We start from the raw sequence: 15097 nt of genomic DNA, 5'->3' as shown, positions 1-15097 counted from the left end.
AAGCTGGACAAAAAGATAATAAAAAATAATTCAAAAAGTCTCAGATATGCAGTTCTGTTATTAAACATGCCATTGGTCATCTTAGGTTCTTGCTCAGCAACGGGCAGAGCAGCAGCGCAGGGAGCTAGCCCAGCAGCCTACACAGGGAGACACTCCTTTGGATCCAGTCACCTTCATCCAAACGCTGCCTTCAGAGCTCCGACGTAGTGTCCTGGAGGATATGGAGGACAGCGTGTTGGCTGTGATGCCCCCAGATATTGCTGCTGAAGCCGCAGCGTTGCGTAGGGAGCAAGAGGCACGTCAGAGGCAACTGATGCATGAGAGGCTGTTTGGTCATAGCTCTTCTTCAGCCCTATCAGCCATCTTGCGCTCACCAGCCTTCACAAGTAGGTTAGGGAGCAATCGTGGCGTCCAGTACACCCGGCTGGCTGTGCAGAGAGGAGCCACATTTCAGATGGGGGGAGGAACTAACCACAGGTGAGAGAAGATGTTCATCACTTGAGAATCCAAATGCTTTTCACATTTTTTGTTTGATCCCCAACAAACTAACTAAATGTAGGCATTAGAAACTTAAGAAACGTCTTTTTTTTCTCTAGATGTTCTTGATAAACCATTATTGATAGATGATAATCTGAATGTGTTGGTTTTGTTTCCTCAGACCTTCCAGTTCTAGCGTAGACTCCTTGTTGCGTCTGCGCGGTCGGTTGCTGCTGGACCACGAGGCCTTGTCCTGCCTGCTGGTTTTGCTTTTTGTGGATGAACCGAAGCTTAACACCAGCCGTCTGCACCGTGTGCTCAGGAATCTCTGCTACCACTCTCAGACACGTGGGTGGGTCATTCGCAGCCTGTTATCCATCCTCCAACGCAGCAGCGAAAGTGAGGTGTGTGTGGAGACCTCGCGTCTCGAGGACTCTCGTGGCAAAAGGAGCATCCAGGGAGGCTGTGGAGCAAAGGGTTCCGCTACGTCCTCCCTCTCCTCTTCCTCCTCTTCTTCATCATCCTCATCCTCCTCCTTAGAGTTACTGAACAGGGTGGAGTCTCGCAGCTCCAACCAGCTTTCCTGGCTCTCTGTTTCTATGGACGCAGCTTTGGGCTGCAGGACAAACATTTTCCAGATTCAGCGAGTATCGGGTAGGAAACATGCTGACCGTCACTCAGGTGGGGCCTCTGCAGCATCTGGAACACTGGGAGGACTTTCAGGTGCTGCTGCAGGTGTCACGTGTGCAGCAGGTGGAGGCTCCACTGTTCACATCCACCCACAAGCTGCTCCGGTGGTCTGTCGACACGTGTTGGACACACTTATCCAGCTAGCTAAGGTGACGGTCCAGCTTTTTTCATCCACCTCTGACACATAATTTATTACATATTCAATTCTAATAGTTAACTAAGTTGATTAAGTTGGTTTCCTGTGTACCCCCTGCAGGTGTTCCCCAGCCACTTCACCCAGCAGCGGTGTAAGGATCTGTCAGCATCGTCTTCTGACCTGGACTCACGTCTTTGTCTGGGCTCCTCCGGGGGACTGGGTGGAGGTGGGAACTCCAGGTCAGGGTCGCAGTCTCAAAGCAACCCCGGCTCTAATGTCTCCAACACACAGAACTCCTTTGGCTCCTCTGCTATTAATCCCCAGTCCCTGGGCATTTCCACTGATTTTTGGGACCTGCTGGTCAAGCTGGACAACATGAATGTCAGCCGCAAGGGCAAGGCCTCTATGAAGACAGTGCCTCTGGGGGGCAGTGCAGAGGCTGAGGGGGCCCAGTTCAGCTTGGAGACGTCCCCTCTAGGCCAGCTGATGAACATGCTGTCTCACCCAGTGATCAGACGCAGCTCCTTGCTCACTGAAAAGCTGCTACGCCTGCTCTCCCTCATATCCATTGCCCTGCCTGACAATAAGGCCACGGAGGTGCCCGCTGGACACCCCGCCCCACAGGCTTCCCATGTGGCAACCAACTTAGGAGCCACGGCCCCAGTCACAACACAGGGCACTGTATCTGTATCTGTGGGCTCTACCCAGCCCATTGTGGCAGGCCCAGGGGCTTCTGTGGGAGCTTCAGCCCAGGGTACATCCTCAGGGAGTGTAACAGCCTCCCAAACATCCTCTACAACAATCTGTATACCCACATCCACTGGAACAACCTCTACAGGTAATGTTGATTTATTCCAAAATACGATGTCATCTGTTCATTTAAACATTACATTGTAAAATTGATTTTAGTAGATAATGATGTACAGTTTTGGGGGGTTCAAAAATAGGGAAACAGAGGAGCACGCTTACCAGTTCAGAGAGTGACAACAAGATGGCCTCCAGTGGACTCACAGAGAAACAGCTTCAACTCTCTGTGGAGGTATGGAAAAGTTGAAAACTGTTTCTGCCATGCTGTCATGAAATGTGTGTGAATTTCCATTACTGCTCATGGAACTATGAGCAGAGCAGGAATGGCATGAATTGTGTCCACGTTTGTCACCGTTACTTGTATGGGTGGACTGAGTATTTGGACTGGACTGTGACATCCATTAATCAAAGACCAGTCCGTCTGGTTAGTTGTACAAACCAACTTTCAGCTATATTAAAAACAAGTAGAATTAAATGTTGAACCCATGAGGAAAATACAAAGGGAAGCCATCAGAGAACAAATGGGCTTGAAGTTGCTTTTTAAAACATAAAAACTAATGTGGCAATTCTGAGACTTTGGGAAGTTGTTCAGACTTGAGGCGCAACAACAGAAATATTTTAAGCCTTGACCTTGGAGTGGCCACAAGTCTGTTTTACTAGCTAGACAGATGATAGAGTCCAATAGTGATCCAGTATAAATTTTATTGACAGTCTTCAGAGACCTTTTGTCTCAGACACAAAAAGCTAATTTCTCATGATAAACATTCATAACACAATGTTAACAATCATTTACTGTTTTCAACAGAGGCCAATTGATCTGTTTCTGTTACACCCTCCTCTGTTTTTGTTAATACTCTTTCCCTTCTCCTTACAAGGTGTTGACATCTCACTCATGTTCAGAGGAGGGTCTGGAGGATGCAGCTAACATTCTGCTGCAGCTTTCAAGAGGAGACGGTACCACCAGAGACACTGTACTCAGACTGCTGCTCAGTGGAGCTAGACACCTTGGATACACTCTATGCAAACAGATCGGTTAGTGCTGTGAGACTACACTGATGCTAGTTATCATCCCCCAATTCAAGCGAATACAGTTTTCTTTACATGTTCATTTGAACATTTTCTCTCGCTCTCGCTCTCTCAGGCACATTGCTGGCTGAACTAAGAGAGTACAACTTGGAGCAGCAGAGGCGGGCGCAAGCTGATTCACACTCCCCAGATGCCCCGCCTGAAGATTCCTCACTCTCGGGCCGGCTCAAGGGCAAGATGACAAGCAGGTTAGCTAGTTATGACCCTGGTTGCCCAGTGACACTAGGTTGTCAAACACACAACTCACAGTCACTGGGCTTTCAAAAGGGACTAGCAGACTGACTCTATTTGAACTATTTTGATTTCCCGAAGTAATACTGCATTATATAATGACAGTGTCTGTTTTTACATGAAGTGTCCCAAAACTACAATTTCCTTTACCTCGTATGCGTTTGTTGGCTTGGGCACAGGTTTGACGGTTCGGAGAGTGTAGTCATTGTGGCTGCACAGAAACGCACACTTGGGGGACGAGAACTACAGCTTCCCTGTATGAGCTCACTGACCTCCAAGACGTCGACACAGAAGTTTTTCTTGCGAGTGCTGCAGGTCATTATCCAGCTCCGTGAGGACACCCGCCGTGCCAACAAGAAAGCCAAACAGACAGGGCGATTAGGTAAGATGTTGTTACAGTATTCTTGATGCATACATCCATTATCCTGAAGATCTACAGAGTGATATAAACCCTCTCCTCCCTCTCTGAATGTCCAGGCTCCACCAGTTTGGGCTCAGCCAGCAGCATCCAGGCTGCTGTGCGTCAGCTCGAGGCTGAAGCTGATGCCATCATCCAGATGGTGAGAGAGGGTCAGCGGGCACGCCGCCTCCAACAGGCCCCCTTACCCACCGCCTCCTCTGCCTCTGCAACCGTTGTCGCCGCCGGATCCTCAGTGGCAGCCCCCCATGCTCCCACTGGTGCTGCTCCCCCTGCTGGCACGGCTGCTGCTGCCACGGTTAGCATGGCTACACTGACAGCAGGCATACTCCTACTTACACACTGCACACACTTATTTTAGGAGACAATGTGGACAACAGAAAAAGAACATTGTCTTCATAGTATACCCATCACAGAATTACTGTGGTGGTCATCAAGGTTTAATGCTATGAAATGGCTAAAAGCTACTGACATGCAACATATCTAATTAGTTTTTTGCCTCTATGGGCTTTGTACATTTTTAACATTCATGAGCTAAGCCATTACTTACCGTGTACATCTGTACTATTTTGCAAAAATAGCTGTAGTTAACATTTGATATTGTATTGCATTGAATTTTTTGATAAACTAATGCATTGTGCACTCATCCAAGAGCCCTTCTCAAATGGTGTATTCATAGTGACAGTGTCTACACTTCTGCCCTGGTGAACGTTATCTCAACTGGACAGATGTGTCAGAGATCCACTGCATCATATGCCAGTGTCTTTTAAACAACATTTTCGACTGTTGAAATTATCTGTTTGTAAATGTCCTGCCTGCTTCAAACGGTTTTCGTTTCACTGATGTGTTTGTTGGCTGACATGGCTTCACGCTTTTGGCCCCTCCTCCTTCCCTACTTGGTCCAATCCCTGCACCTTTTGTAGTGGATCATGAAAGTGACATTTTGCATGGCATTATCGGCCATAATTGACTACTGTGGAAAGAACTCTGTTAATTCTTCTGTGTTTTTTCTCCCTGTTGTTCATCCTCTGTCACTGCTCTATCTGCTCCTTTCTGAATTATTTTCTGTAGTCTGAGGTGCAGTCAATGTCAGAAGCCCAGGCAGCCCAGAGAGACGACTCTCCTATGGATGTGGACCAGCCCTCTCCACTAGATCAGGACCCTGCGCCTCTGGGTATGATTACAAACTGTTCACACTGCTAAAGACTATTTAAACACCTGGTGATTTGTGTTTTCTTCAGTAAATGCCTCCAGCATCCACTGAGCACAATTCTCATTTAATACAGTGATGATCTAATTCAGTGTGTATTGTAAATTAATTTTCTAGATGAAGAAGGAAACAGCACGTCAGAGAGTGAGGAGAGACTTCCAGAACTCCCTCTGCTCAGTGAGCAGCTTTTGCTGGATGAGCTATGGGACATGCTTGGGGAGTGCCTGAAAGAGCTGGAGGAGTCCCATGACCAGCATGCTGTACTGGGTAGGTGGAACGCATTTCTCTATGCTATGTGCGATTTACATTGTATTGATGTCAGATGAAGCTCGTGATATGTTCCCCTAAAGAAAATTTTCTTTGTTTCCTCAGTTCTCCAGCCTGCTGTAGAGGCATTCTTCCTAGTGCACGCCACTGAGCGAGAGAGTAAACCTCCAGTGAGGGACACCCGGGAGAGTCAGCTCTCTCACATTAAAGATGAGCCTCTTCCGCTGTCACCAGCCCCGCTTACACCTGCCACACCTTCATCCCTGGACCCATTCTTTTCAAGGGAACCATCCTCCATGCATATCTCATCCAACCTGCCACCAGACACCCAGAAGTTCCTTCGATTTGCCGGTGAGCCTGAGCAACTTCACTAATGCGAATGATGAAGCTTTGTTTGCATTTGTAGTATACTGTATAACAAGACTTGTTGTTCTTCCTTTTTAGAAACTCACCGCACAGTTCTTAACCAGATCCTGCGCCAGTCCACCACTCACCTGGCTGATGGGCCCTTTGCAGTATTGGTTGACTACATTCGAATCCTGGACTTTGATGTGAAGAGAAAGTAAGGGGGATTGTTTTGCACTTCTGTCCTACACTGTCTAATAGCCTCTTCAAATTACTGACCCTCTGGTGTTTCTAACCATATCTGCAGGTACTTCCGCCAGGAGTTAGAGCGTCTGGATGAAGGCCTGAGGAAGGAGGACATGGCAGTGCATGTGAGGAGAGATCACGTGTTTGAGGATTCCTACAGGGAGCTGCATCGCAAGAGCCCTGAGGACATGAAAAACCGACTGTAAGGCCATTACCCCTTTTTCCACCTGCAGGGCCTCTCAGTTCTGAACCACTCAACATGAGTAATACTCTGCTCACTTTTCGCTACAGGTACATCGTGTTTGAAGGAGAGGAGGGTCAGGATGCTGGTGGCCTGCTGAGGGAATGGTACATGATCATCTCTCGGGAGATGTTCAACCCCATGTACGCCCTGTTCCGCACTTCACCAGGCGACCGTGTCACATACACCATCAACCCATCATCTCACTGCAACCACAACCATCTCAGCTACTTCAAGTTCGTGGGTCGTGTGGTGGCTAAGGCAGTCTATGATAACCGGTTATTGGAGTGCTACTTCACCCGCAGCTTCTACAAGCACATCCTGGGCAAGAGTGTCAGGTATTTGAGCTACTGTCAGTCACAGTCAAGTACCGAGTTGTTCAAGACATGTTTCAGCTACACCAAAACTTCCAACAAACCAAGCCATGATTAGCACTATACTGAATGATTGGTAAGCTATATATCTTTCTATTGACTATGTTACTAAATGTATTTCTGTGGTCTTCCAGGTACACAGACATGGAGAGTGAGGACTATCCATTCTTCCAGGGTTTGGTCTACTTGCTGGAGAATGATGTGTCCACACTGGGCTATGAGCTGACGTTCAGCACAGAGGTTGGTGTCTGTTCTCTAAATGTTCCAATCAACTTAAAGTAGAAAATTGATTGTCATTCTTAACTGTTGAAATTGTGGTTGGGCCTCAAGGGCTTGGTTCCCACATGCTTTATGATCTCGTAAAATTTGTGCTAAAAGTGTCGGATGACATTAAAAAACTGGCAGTAAAATGTGAAGCTGAAATTCTGTAAGATGTGTGACACTGAAAGTTTCCATCTGCTCTCTGTGTGAAGGTCCAGGAGTTCGGCGTGTGTGAAGTGAGAGACCTCAAGCCAAATGGAGCCAATATCCTGGTCACAGAGGAAAACAAAAAAGAGTATGTGCACCTGGTCTGCCAGATGAAGATGACAGGTAAGACTCACCAAATCTATTATTTCCTACAAGGAGCAAGGCTCTATTGTTAATACACAATTGTATTTGTAATGAAAACAGTCAGTGCAGATGGAATCATCTATATCTTGAAATGTACAGATGTCATCTTAAATGTTCAGGGCAGATATTCCCAGAGATGCACATATAAAGCACTAGGTGGCAGCCCTGTTAAATGTTGCACTGATCAATATTCAGCAGCCATCCAGTGGTGCTTCTGTCTGTAAGATGGCTGATTTATCATAACCAACACCCTCCAGCTGCTGCTCAAAAACATTATTCAGTAAAGTATTACATTTTCAGCAGCTTAATTGAAAAAGAATTGCCATCAAATTCAATTAAAAACAGTTGGTTGCATGCCTATCTTCAGTATTACAGAAAGATCCCTGAGTGAATTCTAAACCCTTGTTTTCTAGGTGCAATCCGCAAGCAGCTGGCAGCCTTCCTCGAGGGATTCTACGAGATCATCCCCAAGAGGCTGATCTCCATCTTCACCGAGCAGGAGCTGGAGCTGCTCATCTCTGGCCTACCCACTATTGACATTGATGACCTGAAGGCCAACACTGAATATCACAAATACCAGTCCAGCTCCATCCAGGTATGGAATAGTTTTGCACAAACATTTATTATGGAAATGAAAAGCCACATCTAAATGTTGTGAGAAACTGAGTATGATTATGTCCACGTCTTATGACAGTTATCTTCATATTGTTTGAAATCAAGTAAAGCTGTTTTTATTTAGGTGTTATTGCTCATGTCTTCCAGCTTCTAGCCTTTAACTGTCAATCCTACAGAAAAAACAATTGATAAAACTGTATAAGAACAAATTTATAACTCATGCATTCCTTTATTTACAACTTTAGATCCAGTGGTTCTGGAGGGCCTTGCGTTCCTTTGACCAGGCGGACCGGGCTAAGTTCCTACAGTTTGTCACTGGTACCTCCAAGGTTCCCCTCCAGGGTTTTGCTGCTCTGGAGGGCATGAACGGCATCCAGAAGTTCCAGATTCACCGTGACGATCGCTCCACTGACCGCCTGCCATCTGCTCATACCTGGTACACACCTATCAATACAATGATAAGAATAATAATCAATAATCTTATTCATCCTGAAATGAACGATATTGTGAAGGTGTAACTTAATTTTCTTTTTGACCTTTCTCTTTCTCCAGCTTTAACCAGCTGGACCTCCCAGCCTATGAGAGCTACGAGAAGCTGAGACATATGCTGCTGTTGGCCATTCAGGAATGCTCCGAGGGATTCGGACTGGCTTAAACTATGAGACTCTTAACAAACTCAGACATGCAAACAGACAGTTGATTTAGATTTGCCTACTCCTGACACATTCACACTGATAACCTTTGAAACACACACACACACTATCATAGACATTACTGGATTACTTGTTGAATGGCCTAGACTTACTGGTTTCTATTCCATATAAAACAGATAAAACCAGCGAGTGAAATGAACCGATTGACATTGCGTACAACACACAGAGCCTCATGATAATGGCAAAATGCAAGAGTGGATTCAGAGGATAATAATGGACTAATATAAGAGACGTTTTCTTCATTTAGTTTGATTTCTCTGTACAAAAGGTTTGGGAGTTTGTTATGTTTAATCTTTTTTGTTCTCTGGTTGTGTAAAAAGAAAAAAGATAATGTTGTTTGAACAGGATGGTTATAAAACCTTTGGGGAAAAATATTGGTGGTTTCTTGTTGCTAATTTGTGACCTCATAAGCCTTGACGACGGGGAACCTTTTTATGGGGGGTATATGGACAACTTGAGGAGTTTGAGATATTCACAAAAATGCACTTTTCAAAGTTTTGTGGCATTTTTAAGGAAGGATGGTACAAAAAAATGAAGAGAAAACCTGAAGGAGATAAAAAAAAAAGAACATTAACCATAAATTCTAGAGTATTTTTGGCTATTAAATCGCTGACCCAGCCTTGAGCCTTTGAATCGGAGTGGAATAACTACATGAATAAATGCATAAAATTGCGTCCATTGTCTCTTTTAACAGTGTTTTACCTGCAGTGAATTCATTACATCCAAACTAAATATGTCACTTCTGAATTAAACCACCAAAATACTGCAAAAAAAAAAAAAAAATTCTGTTTGGTAATACTATTGGCAGTTTATCAGTGATGCTGTGACAAGTGAAATCAATCCCACACCTCATGCTCACACTGATCCTGGCAGTGAATCAGACAAACTGTCACTCGTGACAAAATCACTTAGGCACTGTGAAGCTTTTGTGTAATGACTGACGCCGTCCCGGAGCACGTTCCTGATGCACCGCCTGAAGTCGGGGGGGTAGTTGTTTAGGGGATCATATTGGGAGCTCAGTGCAGCAGTGCTGTCATTTTTTTATGCTGCCACTGACCCGGTCTCCCCTCCACTCTCAATCAAATCTCTGTACCTTTTGATTATGTCCCAACACCTAGTGTCCCTCTGCTGCTTTTTCAGTGCTGATGGGCCAAAGACGACAGAGACCACCAAGTGATTTCTTGTCATCGTACAGTCCTCTGAGGGTTTTGTTTTTTTTTGTTTTTTTTCAGAGGTATTTGACGTTTCATGTTGCAGCAGGAACTACTCATGATAAATTGATATTAAAGTGTCCTGGCACGCCTTACTTTGAAACCTATAGGAACGGATTCATCAGGCTAGCTAGGTTACCTCATATTTGATTATTCAAATACATTTTATAATTTTAGATTGTGTTATAAATCGTGAAATGTAAAACATGCATTTACCTGGCAGTTTCAATTTGTAAAGTATTTGATTACTAGATTGAACCTCAGTAGAACAGCATACCTCCGCCAAGGGCCAACAGTCCCCTTAAATTCAATCAGACTGCTCCAAATTGGTCACGCTGATATAATATAAGTCCCCTAATTGTGCCTTCATCAAGATCCATGAATTATACCCTGAGCAAAAAAAATACGCAAATGTTCAATGGAGTAATCTCGGATCTTCCTCAACACCAAAAATAAATGGGTTCTTTTCTGGCCAAGGTCACATCCCTCCACCAAGTTTCATAGAAATCCCTTGGGTAGTTTTTCAAATCCTGTTGACAGACAAACGGTCTCGTTTGTGTGGTGAAGGCCATTTTCATTTAGAAATGCTAAAATAGAACACTTATCGGTAATTATTTAGAAAGTAAAAAAGACTTCAGAAGTGCTGGTGCAACTGGTTCCTGGTATCGTTGTAGTCCTATAAATTGACCTGGAGAGGAATAATCTCTTATACAAAAAAACACTGTCAACTTTCCAACCTTATAAGGTCCTACCTATTTTGTGGTTTGAATAACAGTATGTTCTCATACTGTATGATTAAAAACACCATGTGAAAAAAGTAAAAGATGCTCCTGTTCTTCTTGGTGACAAACTTGAATTCAAAGTTTACTGGACTCAATGTGGGACTAGAGAACTGCTCACACTCTGTAACACTCCAAAAATCTTGAATATCTCCAGGGATTTGAGGTTAATTCCTTTGTGTTTCAGAGTAGCAGCAGCACTCGGTTAAAGAACACGTGTTTGTTCTGCCCCCCCCCAACTAAACCCCTCGCATGGCTGCAGTTTGCACCTGTCGTTGCCTCTTCTCCTCTCACTCCTCCCCTGTGTACTCCTCTTCTTCTACCTGCCCCTGCGTGATGAATTTGTTCCACTTGAGGAGCCACTACAACACTGGAAATCACAACCCCACCGCTGCTGCGTCTCTGACCCTCCCCCCCACCTCCAACCCTCAACCCCCACTGACAACCTGCATACCAGTTGCAGAATGGGGAGCGTCCATGTCTGATTTAGTGTGTGCCGAGGCATGATAAATGAAATTACAGTGCTGTCATGCAGGGATTTCAGACCCCACACTAAGCCCTGGTTTTACAGTACATTGGCCAGGCCAGGTCATTGTTGCCCCCCCCAGCCATGTACAAAGCACAGATGCAATTTCCTACCGACCGCACCTGAATTACAGATTCTGTAAGCATCTGTTGCAATTGAAGGAGAAAAATAATCAAAGAAATATTTCACAATACATTTCCCCTAGAATTTTCTGAGATGATTTTAGATTTCCTCTTTATTATCTTGCAGCTTTGGCTGAATATTCTTCCTGTGAATGTATGGGGGAAATAGACCTATCAGCGGTGTGGCTCAATGAGCTGTTGCACTGCACTGTGCGGGCCTCTCCACTGGGTGGGGATCATTAGACCAGCCAGAGAGAACAGGGTGTTCCCTGTCAGACGTTCTCCGTGTCACTGCGTTTTTCACCAAAGTCACTGGCACTGCTGTTTTCTATTTCATGCTGGAAGAGGCAATTTGAGGCAGACTGTTGCTAAAAATTTTAATAATTTGTGTTTGGCCACTGATGCCTTTAATATGCATCTGAGTACCACTGTGGAAAATTCAAAATCCTCAGCCTTCTTCCCCATTAAACCATATGAGATATAAAAGGTGAAGATATATCTTAAAAGATAGTAGAAATGAACAAGAGTGCGCGTGTCTGCTACACTGAAAATAAAAACTTGTTGTGCCGAGATAACGGTGATCAATGCTCATCAGTGACAGTGGAGCCGAGGAGGAAATGAAGGCCATTAATAATGACTCTGTTGTGTATGAGCCAGAAAGCTCTCAGAGTGATTTGTTTTACTTGTGCTGTCTTCAGTGCCTCTGGAATAAATCACAATATTACAACGCTCACAAGGCAAAATGATGAGGTCCTTTTTTCTTTTAGCAGAGAGCTGAAGAGTGCAAAGGAACCAAATCAGTTCATTAGAGTAATTGGTTTAATGTTTCCAATTTGCCACAGAGATCTTTATACTGGACAGAATTGATGGTGGAGCTTACTCACCGATTTTTTGCCCTCTCCTCAAAAAATGTCATGATCCTCCAGATCAGAGGTCTTCAACAGGGGGTCCGTGCAATTTTTGGTTGATTAGACAATTTTTTATATTTTTTTAATTTAAATTTTTTTTTCCAACAAATTTAAATGTCTTTAAATACACATTAACATGCATCCAACATATTGTGAGGCTGATATGACCCTCTGCCTGACAACCTCCATCCGTCCAAGGTTAGATAAGTTGTGTGCTACTCATCAGGGTCAGACATCTTCACTAATGTGGGAGTATGTGTGCCATCCACAGATGGCTTGAGGATTCACTGTCCCTTCTACATGTATGTTTAAAATAAAAACATGAATCTGTGAATTATTTGAATAGCCCAGTGTTGTATGCAAGATGTATGTTTATAAATGGCAGTGGCATGGCCACCCTGTACCTTGCACATGTTTAAATTAAAAACATGAATATATGAACCTGTGTAATATTTGAATAGCTTAGTATTGAATGCACAATAACAGGGTAGCTATGTTTATACATGGCACTAGGCCCAGTTTAATATAAAACACAATGTTATACACTATATATAGTAGGGGGTCCCTGCTCCATCGCTCCACCAGTTTGGGGGTCCTTGGCCTGAAGCACGTTGAAGAACCCCTGCTCCAGATCCTTCTAAAGGACGAGGTGAGGCTCGATGAAAGTGAAGAGTCATAACGGGTAAACACTGGCTTCATTTCAGGGCAGAAGCCAGTGAACAGCATCGCTACATACAGGGTGTGAGCGGCACGCTGACAGCTTGTTATTGTTCCTCCCCATTAATTCACTGTGGTTTATTCATGATAGATGTTCCAAATATAAAATATATCCCAGTGGAAACTTTGCAAACCCGAGACTCGCGCTGTTGTCGTGGTTTTGGTGCTTTTTCATGTTTTTACTCTGTAGTGAGAGTTTTTCTCGAGGCCCCTGCGCTTCACACGATCACATGCAGGAGCTGCCTGACGTATCAAGGTGGACAGGAGCGGCTCTCCGTTGTGACAGCGGTGTGACGGCCGAGGGAGGCTGCTGTGAATCTGTCTGCTCTGTCATCGCCTCCTGATTAGGCTGCGCTCCCTGCTCAGAAGTGACTGTGTGCGCCTGTAACAGAGGAGCGGATCCATATATCTGTGCATCTCTGTGTTTGTGCGTGTGTGTGTGTGCGTTTCCCGTGGAAGAAGCCGGGCTCAGGTGGGAGCACGTATAGTCTCAGGCCGCGGCGTCCAGGACCCAAACCAGAAGTGACAGTCCGTCCACTGTAAAGGTCACAGTCTTTATTACCTCTGAGCGTCCAAGTATCCGTGGTCGCTATCTATTTACCACATTGCATCTGCAGCCCCCCCTCCTCCAATCCAGGCCTCTCTCAGTGGCACAGCGGTGGGCACCTTGTGGCATTTCAGAGGAGAGGAGCCCCTGTCGTATTCCGGATCGTGTAATGCAGCTCATCTGCTGAACGTTATCATCCACGGACACAATACTGTGGAGCCTGCCGGGGAGAGGTGTAATGTGGCAGGAGGCAGTAACTGCAGAGGTGTTTGATGAAACCACCCTGAAACACGCTGCTTATTTATCTGTGAATACACCCGGGACGTATTTAAAGTGCAAAAAAAAAAAAAAAGATCTCCGTCTCGTCTCGGTGACATTTCCACGGCTCCCACGTTAAGCTGCTTTTAAAAAAACAAATTTAAAAAAGAAGATGCAAATGGTGGGTTGATGTAACTCCAACATGGTGCATTGTAATACACGATAAAGAACAGTAAAGGGTCATCACTATTTCTGGAGGGAAAGAAGCCTTTTGAAGTAAAAGGCAGTAAACATCCCAGTCGCCCCCCCTCTGCTTTAATAACAATGTTTGTGCAGCAACAAATTCTATGCAAAAGCTCGATTTGAATATCAATGATGGGAAATTTGAGTATTCACAAGCTGCAAATTGTCTGCGCGACTGCCCTTATTCTGATTCTCCCACAACAACAACAACAACAACAACTTATCTCTGGTGGGGCTCTAATCTTTGGGCTCGCCACCGCTCGTTTGTCTGAGGCTGACTCGCAGCTATTTACATGCAGTTAACATGCCTAATGAGATGAGTGGAGCGCGGCTCATATCTGGCAGCGGGGCCCCTCTATAAGCGTGGAGGGGAAACTAAATCGGAGTCATTTCCCGTCAATTAGCGAGTGATTAACGGCGGGTCAGAGACGGCTGGCTGACCTTCTGGCCACCTAATGACTTTTAACCGGATCAATGGATCAACCAACGCCGGCCACATCAGCAACCCAGGAAGCGTGCAGGCGGCGGAGAGGCCCTGGAGGTGCAGGGAGCTGTTGAATCCGCCCCTGACTGCCCAGCTTCTCACTCCTGCATCTTGCATCTATCTTCAGCTCTTGCAGCCTGTCACATCTCTCCCTCTCTGTCGCTGTAATATTATCACATCTTTTCTTTTTTTCCCCCCACCACACACACACACACACACACACACACACACACACACACACACACACACACACACACACACACACACACACACACACACACACACACACACACACACACACACACACACACACACACACACACACTGTCGGCTCACTGGTATCTTTAAAAAAATGTTTTTTGTCTGTCTCACTCTGTGGCTCCAAGCACCTCCTCAGCATCACAACGTGTTCTGGCTTCCCCTACACTTTTGTTTTTTAACGCTGTGTTTGCCTGTGCACCTCAGTGCAACACTCCAGACTGTGGGGCTGCAGGAAATGGTTGTGATACTGAAGCAGATATTGTAAATGGAATTCATCTCTACTAGATCACGAGGGGACGTTGATCTTTAGGATGTTAGAATAATCTCTGCACCTGGCCTATCACTCTATATCCAAAACTATCTTCGCTATTTCAAAACACTGAGGAAATGGTTTAATGTTGACTCGTTTTTTTCTGTCATGAAGACTAGAGGTGGCTTTAAATACAGGTTTTATGCTTTGTTTAATAATGCAGAGGCAGAAGACCAGCAAACAATAAAAATTGATTAAATGACAAAAACACCACAGTCAAATAATACACCTGAAATACTCTGTTGCTTTCTTAAGGTTGAACC

General features: G+C 45.0%; 1 protein-coding gene across 16 annotated transcripts in view; it reads left to right on the top strand.

Moving 5' to 3' along the window:
- huwe1 (HECT, UBA and WWE domain containing E3 ubiquitin protein ligase 1) overlaps positions 1-9140 on the top strand; it is a 37951-nt gene extending 28811 nt beyond the window's left edge. For 11 of the 16 annotated variants that reach the window (XM_035160415.1, XM_035160421.1, XM_035160418.1 and 8 more), the window contains 19 exons: positions 86-477; positions 659-1316; positions 1424-2141; positions 2230-2342; positions 2986-3142; positions 3252-3384; positions 3595-3809; positions 3905-4143; positions 4917-5019; positions 5173-5322; positions 5428-5673; positions 5767-5884; positions 5975-6115; positions 6205-6492; positions 6663-6768; positions 7002-7119; positions 7554-7735; positions 8001-8191; positions 8308-9140. In XM_035160415.1, the coding sequence (XP_035016306.1) occupies positions 86-477; positions 659-1316; positions 1424-2141; positions 2230-2342; positions 2986-3142; positions 3252-3384; positions 3595-3809; positions 3905-4143; positions 4917-5019; positions 5173-5322; positions 5428-5673; positions 5767-5884; positions 5975-6115; positions 6205-6492; positions 6663-6768; positions 7002-7119; positions 7554-7735; positions 8001-8191; positions 8308-8410 (4371 nt within the window). In that variant the 3' untranslated portion in view covers positions 8411-9140. The remainder of the gene's footprint in view (positions 1-85; positions 478-658; positions 1317-1423; positions 2142-2229; positions 2343-2985; positions 3143-3251; positions 3385-3594; positions 3810-3904; positions 4144-4916; positions 5020-5172; positions 5323-5427; positions 5674-5766; positions 5885-5974; positions 6116-6204; positions 6493-6662; positions 6769-7001; positions 7120-7553; positions 7736-8000; positions 8192-8307) is intronic. The other 5 variants (XM_035160426.1, XM_035160425.1, XM_035160416.1 and 2 more) reach the window with 3 other exon arrangements.
- The last annotated feature ends 5957 nt before the right edge of the window (positions 9141-15097 follow it).

Source organism: Hippoglossus stenolepis, chromosome 6 (assembly GCF_022539355.2).
Source record: "Hippoglossus stenolepis isolate QCI-W04-F060 chromosome 6, HSTE1.2, whole genome shotgun sequence".
NCBI classification, from domain to species: Eukaryota; Metazoa; Chordata; class Actinopteri; order Pleuronectiformes; family Pleuronectidae; genus Hippoglossus; species Hippoglossus stenolepis.
The sequence above is the reverse complement of the archived record's forward strand: the minus strand, read 5'-3'. Positions and strand labels throughout refer to the sequence as shown.